Below are 13,779 nucleotides of genomic sequence, written 5' to 3' on the forward strand. Positions count from 1 at the left end.
TATGTAGGCATTACCCAGGGTTCATAGTCCTGCTGCCAGTGTGCAAGGATTTGGGGCTGATGGTGTGGGAAGGGCAGTACATGCTCTCCATCCAGGGAAATCACACATCCTTGAGCTGCCTGGGATCTGCCAGGGCCCGTGGCCTTACTTGCAGTAAAGACTGATGGAGGGTTGACAGGCTGTCTGAGAGCAGCTTGCACACGGAGTGGAAGAGGCACCAGAGAAAGAAAAACAGGCATAGCTAGAGTATAGCATAGCCTGCAGCCTCTCCCTCCTCAGCTGTTTTGAGGCAGAGGAGGGAAGGCATGACAGGGAACATGGGTTGGGGAGGTCACTGGAACAGCATGAGCTGGCACCTGCAGACCTGTCAATGTTATCTTGTGTTAATGGCCTGTAGAACATCTCCATTTACAGGAAAAAAAAAAAAAAAAAAGACGCTACGGATGCTGGGTGAGGTAAGGAGTGAGTGGTGGAACATGCAAGCAGGAACAGTGAAGTTAATGGTTGGCTGTTCTGCAGGAAGAATGTGCTAAATGCTGTGTCAGGAGTGCCGGCCAGCCTGTTGGGTGTTCTGACTTTATCTGCTTTAACCCATTTGCAACTTCAGACACTAACCAGGATTTCTTGGGCTTTTCACTCTCTCCTGTCCACATGGACATCCCATACTAGCTGGGTAGGGCTGGAAATACGATCCAGGCATAGGCACAGCTCAAAGTACTATGCAATCACAGAGGGGGTTCATGAGAACCATTGTATCATGGAAAGGATGTTCTTGACACAGGCAGATTTCCATTTACTACCCATTCACTTACTGATGACTCTATCCACCCATCCATCCATCTCCATACACACATCACCCAACTATTTATCTAGCTCAGAGCAGTGCTTCACACAGTGATAACTCCACTTTCAGCACTTTGAAGAAATGGCTCAAAGCTAGGGTGGTTTTGGTGTCCTCTTCTAAAGAGAGAATATTAAATCCTTGTATTCATGATGCCTGGATTGACATTCCTATATGGGCTACAGGAATGCAGGAGACCCCTCTTTTGGGATGGCAGAGGACATGTTCCTGGGGAAAGATCTGTGCCACCTACTTCTCCTTGTAACAGGAGAAGCATCCTCAGAAAGGACGTACAAGGAGACTGCCACCTTATCTGAATCCTCCCTGAGCAGGCTCCCAAAACCTGTAGCAGGTGATCCAAGCTTGCTCCAGATGGCCATGTTTCTAGAATCACTGAGCCAGCATAGACATCCAGATCCCTTTTCCAGCCAAACAGCACCAGAGAATGTTCCTGAGCCATTCTACCTGCCTGAGAGCAGGGAGGCTGGATACCAGTTCGGGCACACATAGCCCAGTGACTCCCATTTCTCAGGAGCCCCATGCCTTGCCAGGAGGTGAATGAGAAGGATGGATTTGGAGACACAGCATGACATCCCCAGCACAGACAAGCCTGTGAGTCCGCAGCAGGATGTGGTGCCTACCCAGAGTGTGCTGAGGGCTGGAGTCAGTAACTTAATCAGTGCTGGGGGATACTGGTGATTACCCTGAGAGCAATGACCTGCCTTTCCAGCCAGTTGAGTTGGAGGCCACATGTCTGTGTTAATTCAGACAGCAGTAAAGCCTCAGGGTTCCTGGAAGAGAGGTCGCCTGGAGACTTCTTCTACTATAGCAAAGAGGAAATGTCGTGTGCACTCCAGGCCCCGGCACCTCTGGCTTCATCTGGGCTATGATCCCTTATACTGCTTTCTGGGACTATGCTATCCCCATTATGCATGGCTATGGTGGAGGAGAGCTCCGGCCTCCCCATGGGGTTTAGCAGATGTGCTGACAGAGGAGGCCTGCACAAGTGTCCAGAGAGATGAGACACCCTCAAACTGATCCACTGGAGGGGAACACTGTGGAGGCGACTTTCATTTTACTCTAAAAACAAGCCACAAATGGACTCCATTGACAACTGTACCATGGCTGTACTGCTCATTAGGACCAGCTATAGGGCTTCCTCCATGAGATCAACTAGTGTCACAGCTCCAAAGCCATGCTGGCAGGGGCAAAGATAGTCAGTTGCTCACCTGAAAGCAAGCCTTTCTTTGGAAACTACTAGCTGAAGGAACACCTGGTCACTGGCCACCGTCTGAAATAAAAATACATACACATGAAAGCATGCAGAGTAACACTCATACCTATAGACACCCTTTCCATGCAGACATAGCCAGTTGCTTGCAGACGCATGCAAATACACACCTACACACAAACATGCTGCCAGGGCAACCCTATATCCCTGCACACAAACACTCACTCTCAGCCCAGGCCATGCATTATTTCTTGTTGTGTGCTTGTAGAGTGGTTCTGAGCCATCAGCTTCTTGCCGCATTGCTGAGAGCCCTTCTTCCACAGCACAGGGTCCTACAATGTTCCTATCTACCAGGGAGATGTCCCCTCCTCCAGAGCAGCCTAGAGGATGTGGCTCTGGCCCTTTTGCTACACTAATACCATTAACTGGTCCTTAATTTTGTGTGTCTGCATACTAGTCTTCCTTACCTGGAAGAGAGAGCTATTAGCTTCTTCCTCTCACACACACATTAGAAAATAATTGCCCTAATGGGCTCTGCCAGCAGATCTGGCCTGCATGCTCTTCAGATTACTACCTTGGGCAGCCTGTGGCTGTTTCTGAAAGGCCCTGCTGCCCAGCCACTGGGGTCATAGGAGGTAATGGCTCCAACAATGCTGGGGATGTCCTGCAGGACAGAAGAAGAGAGAGAAAGAAGAGTCGGATGGCAAGATCTTGGCTTTTTCCACTAATGGAAAGGTGAAAGAGAAAGCATGTCCAGGTCAGGTCAGTTATCATGGAGGGGGCACTGATGATGACCCAAGGAGGAAGGGAGAGACTCAAAATAGGATTAGTAGCCAATCTCCACTCTGCTAACCCCATCTGGGGCACATCTGTCCTCAGCTAGAGGCAAAAACATACCTAACTAAACCCAGAACTGGAAGCAACAGTTACAGGCATGAGTGTGAGCAAGGCAACACTGAGTCCCTGCACATATGTGGGCGAAGTCACAACCAGAAACAGCCTCCAAACTCTCCTCTGTCAATGCTATGCAGTCAGAGCAATATAAGCACAAAATGGGGGAAGCAGATTGTTATCTACAGGTTAAATAGTTAACTGTTGATTTCCTCTCTCCAGCCCTAAGGAGAAACAGTGGGAATATATCAATGGAGTTTGGCATGTTCGTGTCCATCTGGGTGTGTTTTGTACATCTGTGTGTGGTTTGTGTGCATGTCCCTCCCTGCACACAGTGGAGGGGCAAAAAATGCTGAAAGCAGGAGAAGCTGTGAAACTATCTTCCATGACATCAAACAACCATTGCAAACCAGTAGACCAGGACAAGTCACCATCTTCCCTGGAGGACACTCTCTCTTCCCATCATGACCCTGGTTGCACAGCCCAGCTTCCACAGACAAGAGTCACCAACGGGAATTTACAGTAAGGCATTTTGGATATGATATCAGTGAAGTAAAGGTGTGAGGGAGCTGTGATACCCAAGGGGTGGACATCTCCAGGACCATGCACAAGAGATCACTGGAACATCCAGCCTCCTCTAGAAGCAGCCTATATCACAAATATTATTTGTTTGTTTGGAGCCTGTAGTTAACAATAACTGTGCAGGGAGTTGGACAGGGCTGTTTACCAATGAATTTACCCATAAATGTGTCCATGAAAGCTTATCATACCCTCTCGGTAAGTGAGACTGCTCACAGCTCACTTGTGGCTTCACTGCCAAGGGATGTGGAAGAGAAAAAAAAAGGACTAGGCAAGTGCCTGTATCATGGGCACACATGAAGCGATGTGCCTGAGGTGGCAGTGTCGAGGCTGCTCATGGCAAGGTGAGTTGTTGCTGAGCATGGGGAAAGGATCGCTCTCTGCTTGTTCCCTTCACTTCTCTGCTCCTGGATGCACCTGAGACAGGCTGGAGGGCTGGACAGACATGTTCACGAGTTTGGTCCCACTGAAAAACAGTATGGCTGGATTTGGCTGATCAGAAGATCAGCTGTGAGACATCAGATCTATATCAATGTGAAATAACTAGATCTATCTATCCCAGTTTGCAGCAAATAAGACCACCTAGTACATATCCCAGAGATATTGGCATGAATATTCTATTTAGCCCATCATAATAAACAAAAGCACCAAGTTACATAGGACTGTGCTGGAAATGGCCCCAAAATCCTCTAATGCTCATGGACACTTATCTGGTGGGAGGACAAGCTCTGCAACATCTGGGGGGCCCTGGCTTGCTAGACATCTGAACCTCTTCCCCATGGACTAGCAGCAGGAGAGAATTCAGGAAGGTCTGGCTCTGGCGATCAACATTAATAACCAGAAAACAGGGCAATGGCAGCTCTTGTGTCCCATTTGAAAAGAAAGGGAACACAGCTCTCTCTGAACATCTCTCCCAGGTGCGTCCAGGCCCACACCCAAAACAACAGACCAACAATGACACCCTGTCCTCTAGGAGCACCAAACACAGGCCATGCTACCCAGAGATGAGGGGGCTCTGGAAAAGATGTGGGGTACTGGGCAATCAGCTGAGTCTGAACGGTAGGTATGTACGAGAGGGGCTGTTGCAATGGGAGCTGGTACAAGTGCATCGGCCCTGGCACATCCCTGCGGGCGCAGTGCCTGCACAGCTGCGTGCCAACCTCCAGCAGCACTAGTGAATACCTGTTGCAGGCTTTCTCCAGGGTAGCTCCAGTGTCTTGCCAAGTGTCCCTAATCCATCAAAGGTAGGGGCTCTGGTCCCAGTGTGACACCTTCCCAAGGCTGATCCTGATGCTGCTGCCTCAGCCCTGACAGCTGTCTCTGGCCAAGCAGTGCCACCCTGTGGCAAATGCACTCCTTTCCTATGAAGGAGGTGATGTTCCTGAAAGCCTGCCCCAGGCCTCCAGGTCTCAGCGTTGCTTATCCCCAATGGCTGCAGAGCTGTAAAGCTCACCACTTACTCTCTTTCAAGATATGGAATATTTTAGAGATCCAAACTCTTTCCTGAAGGCCAAAGGCTTATATTATATTTTAAATCAAGGCTGACTAAAGTCTGGCTCTAGGGGCTGGTGATTTCAGGAAGATGCCAAATAGCATTAGAGCCATCAGAAAATCCTCCAAGGCCTGTTCATGCCATCTCCTCCTTCCTCGGACACTGCTCTCCCTTGAACCCAGAGGTGGTGGGTTTTGTCAGGCGCATCCCTGCAGGCAGCATGCAGGATAGAAAATGAGCATAAGGTGCAGGCCAAACAGCCAAGAGGTGTCATTTGGGGACCCTTCTCTAGCTACTGGTATTAGCATGTCAGTCACCTACTCTGGAAGCTCCTACTGACAACACCCTGAGCCTCAGCCCCTTCTTCACTGGTCCTGATGGTGCCTGTGACTCCTACGCAGTGTGAGACATCCTGTCTCACCCCGGCTCTGGAAAGCTTTCCCTTCCCTCCTGCCTTGCCCAAATATCTCCAGCAGCTGAGCAAGAGTAGCTGGAAGGATTTCCTCCACTCACAAATAATGGACTGGAAAAAACTCACTGAGTGCAGCGCAAATGCCTCATGATCACACACTTACCTTGAACCCAGACCGCAGAGGGGAGAAGAAGAGAAAAGGAGGAAAGAAGTTAAGAGGCCAGAGTAGCAGGAACAGGAAGGTAAATGGGATGACTGTCCTCTGCTCCTCTGGAGTGGGTTCTTCCAACCCAACTCCTGGGGAGCTGCCCTGGATGCAAATGGTGAGGGGGGGGTCCCACTCCCACCTCTCAGCAGCTCACTGCAAAGAGTGGTGGTTCTCTGACAGCAACTCATTTCTTTCCAGAGTAAAATTAAGGGTTATTATTAAATAATGAAGCATAGACGCATTATTATCAGGTAATTATTTCTTATGAAATAAGACTTCCATTCCAGTCTGGTGTCTCAAGCTCTTTTCCACAGACAATTTCCCAGTGCTTGCCCAGGAGAGATGGCAGGGGAATTAGTGCCATTGCACCCACTATGTAGGTGGGGAAACTAAGACACAGGGTGAACATATGACTGCAGAAAGTCCTTGGCAGCACCAAGAAGAGAAGTTGGCTAATCAGTAGCACAGCCACGGTGCTATGCACTAATTATAACTCCAGAGAAAAGGAGTCTGATACCATCAGCTCCCCTCCTGCCAATGTTCCACCTGTTTCGAACCAGCATGCCCTAAACACTGGCAGACATGCAGACTCCTTTACTATCTCCCAGAAAGACCAGTGTCACCCAGAACCACCATGTGGTGCCTGGGTGCTCTTTATAGTAGCATCAATGCTGGGCATCTCACAGGGACAAGATCTGTTGCAGGTGCATTGTGCTGATGATCATCCTTCTGAGGTCCTTCGGAAATAAGGGCTGAGCCATAAATACTTCAGGTACCAACACAAGGGAACTGTGGACAAGCCCCCAAGGCAGTTGCTACCAGTCTGGCTCAAGCGTGTCTGGCTTGCCATGCAGACTGTCCATTTGAAACGCTGAAATGCTAAGCCAACTCCATCATCACTCACCATCACCCACAGTCATGTCAGCCTTTTTCAGTTCCTAACCTGCTCCTGCAACCAGAGCCCAGAAAACTTCACCTAACAGCATGGATGTACAACTCCTTGCTTTGGCCCAGACAAACAGCCTCTGAGCCATTGGGATGCCCTAATCTTTTCCAGCTGAACAACTACCCATATAAACTCTCCAAAGAGCCTCTGGCCTCAGGAGAATTCATCTGGCCTCATCAGCTGGGTCAGAACAGAGTATTTTACAGCCATAGAACAAGACCTAAGACAGCTGACATGTCACAAAGGGTTTTTATTTGTTCCCATGAAATGTTTTGACTGATCCTGAAACTAACTCTTTTCATTTGGTGGAACTGCTGGACATGTTTGTCCTAATTGAAACTCAATGTGGCAATGGAAATCTCTTTTCAGGAGCCTAGGAAGCATGTGCCAGTCCTCTTTCCCCCACCATTCACCCTGTTGAGCTGCAGAAGCTTGATGGCTACAGCTGTGGCAATGTTGTTCCTGCTCCCAGATGGGGTCAGGAAGCCCAGGATGAGTTCCTCTGGATGCATTCCTGAATGACTGAGCAGAGAGCAGTGCCCATGGTGCTGGAGCACGAGTCAGGAGGCCAGAGGTGGCAGAGAGTGTGCAGGCACTGTATCAGAGGCAAACAGCTTGATAGGATCATCACAGGACACCAGGGCATACCTTGCAGGTCTACGACACCTCTGGGTGCTTCTAGCATGGGGGTGGCTGGCTACCCCTACTCCCTGAGGTGGGGCACAAAGGGTCCCAAATTTAGACCGGGCATCTCAGAGCTCTTCACCTCCATTCCCAGCCAGGGCCTGCAGAGTGACAGGTCAAGACATCCTGGAGAAGGACCAGCCCTGAAGAGGGCAAAGTGAGGAGGTACAAGGATGACTAATCTCTTTAGCAAAGGTAAATATGAGCTGCTGAGTCTTAACTTTCAGGAGCTGGATAAAGGGATGAGTAAACACCATTCTGCTGGGACATGCGACTCTAGCGAGGAACAGTGCTCACTTATAAAGCAGGGTGGGAGTCTCATACTGCTTCTTTATAGAGTCCAAGCCTTTGGCTTAGCCTCTGTGCTTCACACCCCACTGTCTTTCTCTATATCCCCAGGGTAGGGAGGTCTATGAGTCCGGCAGGATGATCAGGATCCTCGGGAAGAAGCTGAAGAGTAAAACGGAGACCAGAGTGAGTAAGGGTAAGGCTAGGACTGCCTGAGAAATGAGCTGGCATCTGCTCCCATCCCATCTCAGTGTAGGGTGGGGATCACAGTTTCAGAAGGGTAGGTGAGACAACAAGAGGTGAAGATCACTCTTTCCATGCTCCAACTGGCAATGACAATCCCCATGTGTAACACCTTAGCAGATGTGTTTGCTCCCCAGAGAGTGGCCTTTACCAAAGCACAGGGTGGCATTTGTCACTTCTTCCATATGCCTGATTGTCACTGGGGCACAGCTGCCTGGGGCTGAGCTGTGCTGCCCCTGCATATTGGCAAAATCTGCCCTAGAAGGGGCTCGTATGTTCAAGGAGATGGGCCAGCATGGGAGGACACCCTTTTGGAGAATGCCCTGGAGACACCTCCCAGCTTGCAGAGACATACCACACTGCTATGGTGGCCCTGCCCATGGCTGTCAGCTGTGTCCTGACATCTCTGCACCCCAGCATAGCCTTGGCCACATAACACCCTGCCAGCTGTACCCATGCAGAGAACAACCTGCTGTCTCCAGAGGCAGCTTGAAAACCTGCTCTGCAGGCAGATATGTCTTTGCAGGCAGATGTGCTGGAACACTTGGGGCTCAGAGCTCCTGCCTTGGTGGGCTCCTTCCAGAGATAAGTCTGGCCCATGGGCAGGACTGCTCTTGTGCCAGCTTGGCCATGGGTGCAGGAGGTTTCATTGTCCTTGTTGTCCAGTAGCTAGAGGTTCTAATTTATTTTCACACTTTTGGGATGGAAAGATATTAATTTCCAGTCCAAGGTGTCTGTACCATATACTCCAGCTACTCTGGAAGCCAGTCAGGAGACTGAAGATCTTCAAAATTCTCACAAACTGTTTGTATGATCATCACCCAGAAACAGAGCCCTAGGCTCTCCCCAGGCTTCAAGTGTGTGGATGCCACAGTCACAATCCCATGGGATCTAGAATGGAGGGGAGGGTCAGCACAGGGGAACAGCTATCCCTCTACATGGCTACAAAGACCCTGGACATTACAGGGTGCCAAGAGGAGCTACCACCTTCTGCTAAAACACCAGAGAAATCCCAGTCAAATTGTTCCCACTGGCAGGGTTTGACCAGCCATGTTTTACCAAAAGATGCAGAAAACGATGGCATGGTGATGTCCCTGAGATCTGCAGAAAGGTAGGGGAGGCCATTCAGCCATTGTCCAGAAGGGAGAGCTTCATACGGAGTTGCTTTCTGCAGAGGTCTTTTTGAGAGTGGTCCTAGAGCCCAGCTCTACCACATCAGTGAGACCCCTCCAGGACACAAGCTAGAAACAAGCCATGCACCTTCCTGAGTGACTTACTCAGCAGCAGGAACGTTTATCCTGTAAGCACTGTTTATCTCTGCCAGCACCTCTCCGCCAGGGCATCCTGGTGGGAACTGTTTCCCACTCCCACTACGAGTCCCTCTTCACCAGCAGCAGCCAAGGGAGAACAGCTGCAAGCAGCGCCACAGTCAAGATGAGCAGGACAGCCAGGGCAATGGGTGACTGGCAACATTTCACTCCCAATGCAGGGCTGGATGACACTGAGCTCAATGTTTCTGCTCTGCTTCTCCTCCCCAGTGAGCCACAGTCCTCATCTACCAGTGGCATCCCATGGTCGCTTATCACAAAGATATGGGCTTCCTGTGCCAACTCTCCTGGGACCCCTAGAGAGTCCAGAGGTGTGTTTCTCGGGCTGCAACATTGGTCGAAACTTTGCACTGGCATCACAAAATGGCTAGGAACCACTAAAGTGTTGGTGGGCTCCAGCTTGGTCAGATGGCACAGGGAGGAAGGTGATAGAGGTATTTCCAGTGTCCAGGAGTTTGTCCCTGCCTTGAGTGGCCAGACAGCCTTCTTCTTGCTGAGGAAAGTCACATAGCGACAGACAGGGCAGATGATGCTGTTCTGGACCTGGCCATCAAGCTTGGTGGAGAGCAAACACTTCACCAGGCAGTCATGGCAGAAGGTGTGCCCACAACTGAGTTTCCGGCGTGTGGCCTCCAGTGGGTGAAATTTCTCATAGCACACAGGGCACTCAGCCGGGAGACTGTCCTTGCTAGCTGAGGTCTCAGACATCCCTGTGCTGTCAACCACACACACGCCTCAACTGTAAGAAAGAGACATGATGGTTTAATAAGGGTCCACATTACAAGCGCAGAGCTGACAGATTGGCATGATGCATATCCTCTTCATCATTGCTCCTCCTCCTTCCTTCCTTCTTGGTCCTAGCAAATGGGATAGAAGGTTACCAGACATAGTCTCAATGATGTAGGACATTCTTGGGAAAATTAAGGCTATCAATCTGGCCTTTCTTGCAACAGACCACAGTGGGAAGATCTCGATTCCAGAGTCACTAGGAGCAACAATCTGGCTGCAAAATTTAACAGAAAACCCATGAAACCCTGGGTGGAGTTGTCTATCCCTACTCAGTTCCTGGTACATGAAAAAGGAACATTCAAGAGAATTCAGCATGCGTCACAAGTGCTTCTGCTGTAAGCTCCCAGGGGTGTGGGGTAAGGGGGAAACTCCTACCTCATATGATCCCACAAAGACACCTGCCCAGAAAAAGGAGATGCACCCATCCTAGGGAAATCAGAGAAGAGAGAGGTCAGGACAGTGGGAGAGATGCAAGTGCCCATCACACAGAAGTGGTGCAGGGAGCATGCTATCCATGGAGCAGGCAGCAAACACTCACATGAGGCTTCTTCCAAGCCGTCTTCCAGTTATCCCAGCCTGGTGGCTGTGCCACTAGCTTCTGCTGGTCTATGCTCTTCACTCAGCAGGAGCACAGTGCTGTCTGCACATCTCAGAAACCTGTGTCTTCTGTTAGCTACATTAAGCAGGGTACAGCTCAGCCCAGCTGGCTTCCTTGCCTCAGCCCCCCCCCCCCCAGCCCTTGACCCAGGATGCAAGAGGGAGTGTAGGAACACAATAGTTGTGGTGATCCATGAACCTGAATGTGGGCTTGATCGGAGGCTCTCCAATGCATTTCCCAGAGCAGAGAGTGTTCATGCGGTGACTTCAGGACAAGGGATATTCAATACCCTTCTCTCAGTTTAGTTCAGCAGATCAAGCTTCATAAAGCAAGCCATTTTTCCAGACCTCACAGCTTTTTTTCAGACCCAGACCAACCTGCAACCCTTGCCTCAGGAACCTAATCCAAGTTGTGCACCCCTGGGTATCCCCACAGGCATTTCTGAAGGTGATGCCATTCACTTTCTGGCTGCCATCTCCCTCTTTCTCTTGCTGCCAGCTGTTGCACTCCCTGCTGGAGAGAAAGGTATGGAGTCTCTAGGGCTCCACCTTTTCCAGGACAGCCAGAGAAATGTCACAAGCCATAACCACTTTATGTGCAAAAAGAGAAAGACTCAGGCTGCTGCTTTGATTTAGGGGTGATCAGGGATCTGATGCTTCCCCAAACTGACCCAGAAGATCCTAGCCCTGGCACCCTGCTCCTCCTTGCCCAGGAGACCACTTACCTGTTGCAGGGTGCCAGGACAGGGTACTCTCCATACACTCTGCTTCTCTTTGCAGAACTGGAGCTTGCTGTGCCTTAGCACCAGAGCTGTGCACCGGCCAAGGAGAAGATTGAAGCGCCTATATAACAAGCAGGTGTTTGCTCTGTGTTTCATCCCGAGCATGTTGCGCAAAAGCCAAAGTGAGGACAGGGACAGCTCCCGGAGAGTGAATGTGGAGGAACTTGTTTGAGTTTTAAAGGCTTCACATTTGCCTTGCTGGCCAGGGAGTGGGTGAGGAGTTAGCGTCAGGCGTCTGAGGGCAGGGACTGGAGAAACACCTGGAGAAGAGGCAGTCCTGCCTGCTTTCCCTTATGTAATGGGAAACCATAGTTGGGCACGTCCCTGGGATCAGGCCACCAAAGGGGATGCAGGGACCAAAATCCCCTTTCGCTACAAATTAGAATGAGCTCCATGTCCTGGTCTGGATGGTGAACTTCTCACTCCATAGTTGTGGTGGGGCTTCCCAAACTTCCCAGCCCACTGGGATGCATACCCAGTGCTTCGTATGTTAAGGCCAAACTCCTCCTAAACACATCTTTGCTTCTGTGCATACTCACCTCTCCAACCACATACCTGCACTTCCCATCCCCTCACCCTGACCAGATCTTCTCAGAAGGTCTCCCTTTCTTCCTCATCCTCTTTATATATATTCCCACCAGCCGTGTGCTTTAAGCCTGACACCCTCATGTATCAGCTGCTGATCAGCTGGGTCTCAGTGGTGGCCATGCTCCCATGCATGGTCCAAAATAATCACAGCTGAGCAGGCATTCAGGTCAGTGCTGCTTTTCATCTACCCAGGGCAGGGCGGGAGGGGAGGGTTCAGCTGCTCTGGAAACACAGTGCTAAGCAATGGCATGAGCCCTTGCAAACCCCAGGCAGCCCCAAAACTCTGCATTTGTCCCTCTCATGAGCTGTGGGTGGCTCATGAGTCACATTTTGGCCATATGTAAGTTGGAGAAAAGGGCAGAAAAGGTTCCTATGGGCCTTATCCCGTGTCCTGATACACTGCCCTTTCTTTACCTGACCCCCTAGGCAAGAAGCTGAGAGGGATTTTCCCCGGACTCTCCCTCCAAAGGCAGGGTAGCTTGTTCCTACAACAATTTCAAATCTTTCTAGCATCCCCTGCCAATCCTTAGCCCATTCTAGAGGCCACAGAACTGGTCTGCACTGAGGTCTGCCAAGTCCTCAGTGGGCATCTGAGTGCTGTTTGTCACAACCAGAGCAGGCTGCAGAAGCAGACCCCAAGGCACCCTGCCTGGGTGACTTCATCAGCTCTGGCAGTAGCAATGCAGCGGTATGACTTAGATTTACACTGTCAATGTGCCTGAATGCCCAGGACAACCAGGAGTCTCTATCATCGAAAGTCCTTAGAACACCATGCCAAGAAGAACTTGGACATGGTGGAGGGTCTTGTCTGGCCTCTCTGGACAGAGAGATGCTTTGCATAATCGTTTCTGACTCCAGCCTCAAAAAAAATGCTCAGGGCTTTCCAGGGTCTGTGGGGTAGGCAGTAGAGGGCATTACTAGGAGACTAATGCATGCTTGGTATCCAAAACCCAACTAGATGGGGCCTTGGAATCTGTCAGTAGGCAGCACCAGCGATTTCAAGTGGCTGAGTGCCCTGGCAGTGTGCGGGGCTCCAGGTGTGCGCAGAAGTATCACTCCCTCATGGGTGCAGCAATTCCAGCAGTTACAACACAGAGCAAGTTTCTGTAAGGAGAGGGGTGAGCAGCTGCAAAGCTGGGCTGCTCCGTGCTCTGGAGAGCTGCTGAAACTCATCTGCCCTCCTGCCACTCCACAGAGAGCACTTGCAGTTTGGGGCTTGAGCCCAGAAGGGACCTCTTGTGACATGAAGTCCCATTCCTCACTTTAAAGAGACTCAGAGCATGTCACCTCCTGCACATCTGCTCAGGGTGAGGAATCAAACCACTCCACTTGCTACCTTAGTTTTCTTAGGGTGTTCAGAAGTTGAGGTTGAAAACTCACAGAACAGATTTCACTGAGGCTGAAGTTTATACAGCCATTATTGGGTTGTAGCATCCAGGTCCTGTGGCCTCTCCCTGTTCTGGCAAATCCCAATATACCCAAATCACAAAGGCCCTGACCCACCTCACTAGGGCTGCATTTGCACTCAGGGAGGTCTCCACTACTGAACAAATTATTTGGGCCAGTGAGATCAAATCTGGGCCAGCCTAGCATCTCTCCAGCTTCAATTTACCCTCTGTTGGCACTGGGGTGAGGTTGAAATTCCTGTTTCACATAGTTTGAATACTCTCTATAGTCAGAAACTATGAGCTCACAGCACTATGCATAGGCACTGGAAAAACAAGTCTGCCTCCCTTCGCTGCTTTGACCACATGGAAATCAAAGGGATTTTGTCATAGCATGACCCCGTCTTTGTCAGCAGTTTCATTCTTTCTTGGGCACAACCTTTTTCTTGATGCCCTTGCCCCATTATCATGTGCGGCAGCATCTTTCCTGTGTGA

General features: G+C 50.4%; 1 protein-coding gene across 1 annotated transcript; it reads right to left on the minus strand.

Annotated features, from left to right (window-relative positions):
• Positions 1–9,185: 9,185 nt before the first annotated feature.
• Positions 9,186–9,851, minus strand: RNF222 (ring finger protein 222). Its single transcript, XM_062592026.1, has one exon. It carries the CDS (start codon positions 9,849–9,851, stop codon positions 9,186–9,188), a length of 666 nt encoding a protein of 221 aa, XP_062448010.1.
• Positions 9,852–13,779: the final 3,928 nt, after the last annotated feature.

This window comes from Rhea pennata, chromosome 19 (genome assembly GCF_028389875.1).
Source record: "Rhea pennata isolate bPtePen1 chromosome 19, bPtePen1.pri, whole genome shotgun sequence".
Taxonomy (NCBI): domain Eukaryota; kingdom Metazoa; phylum Chordata; class Aves; order Rheiformes; family Rheidae; genus Rhea; species Rhea pennata.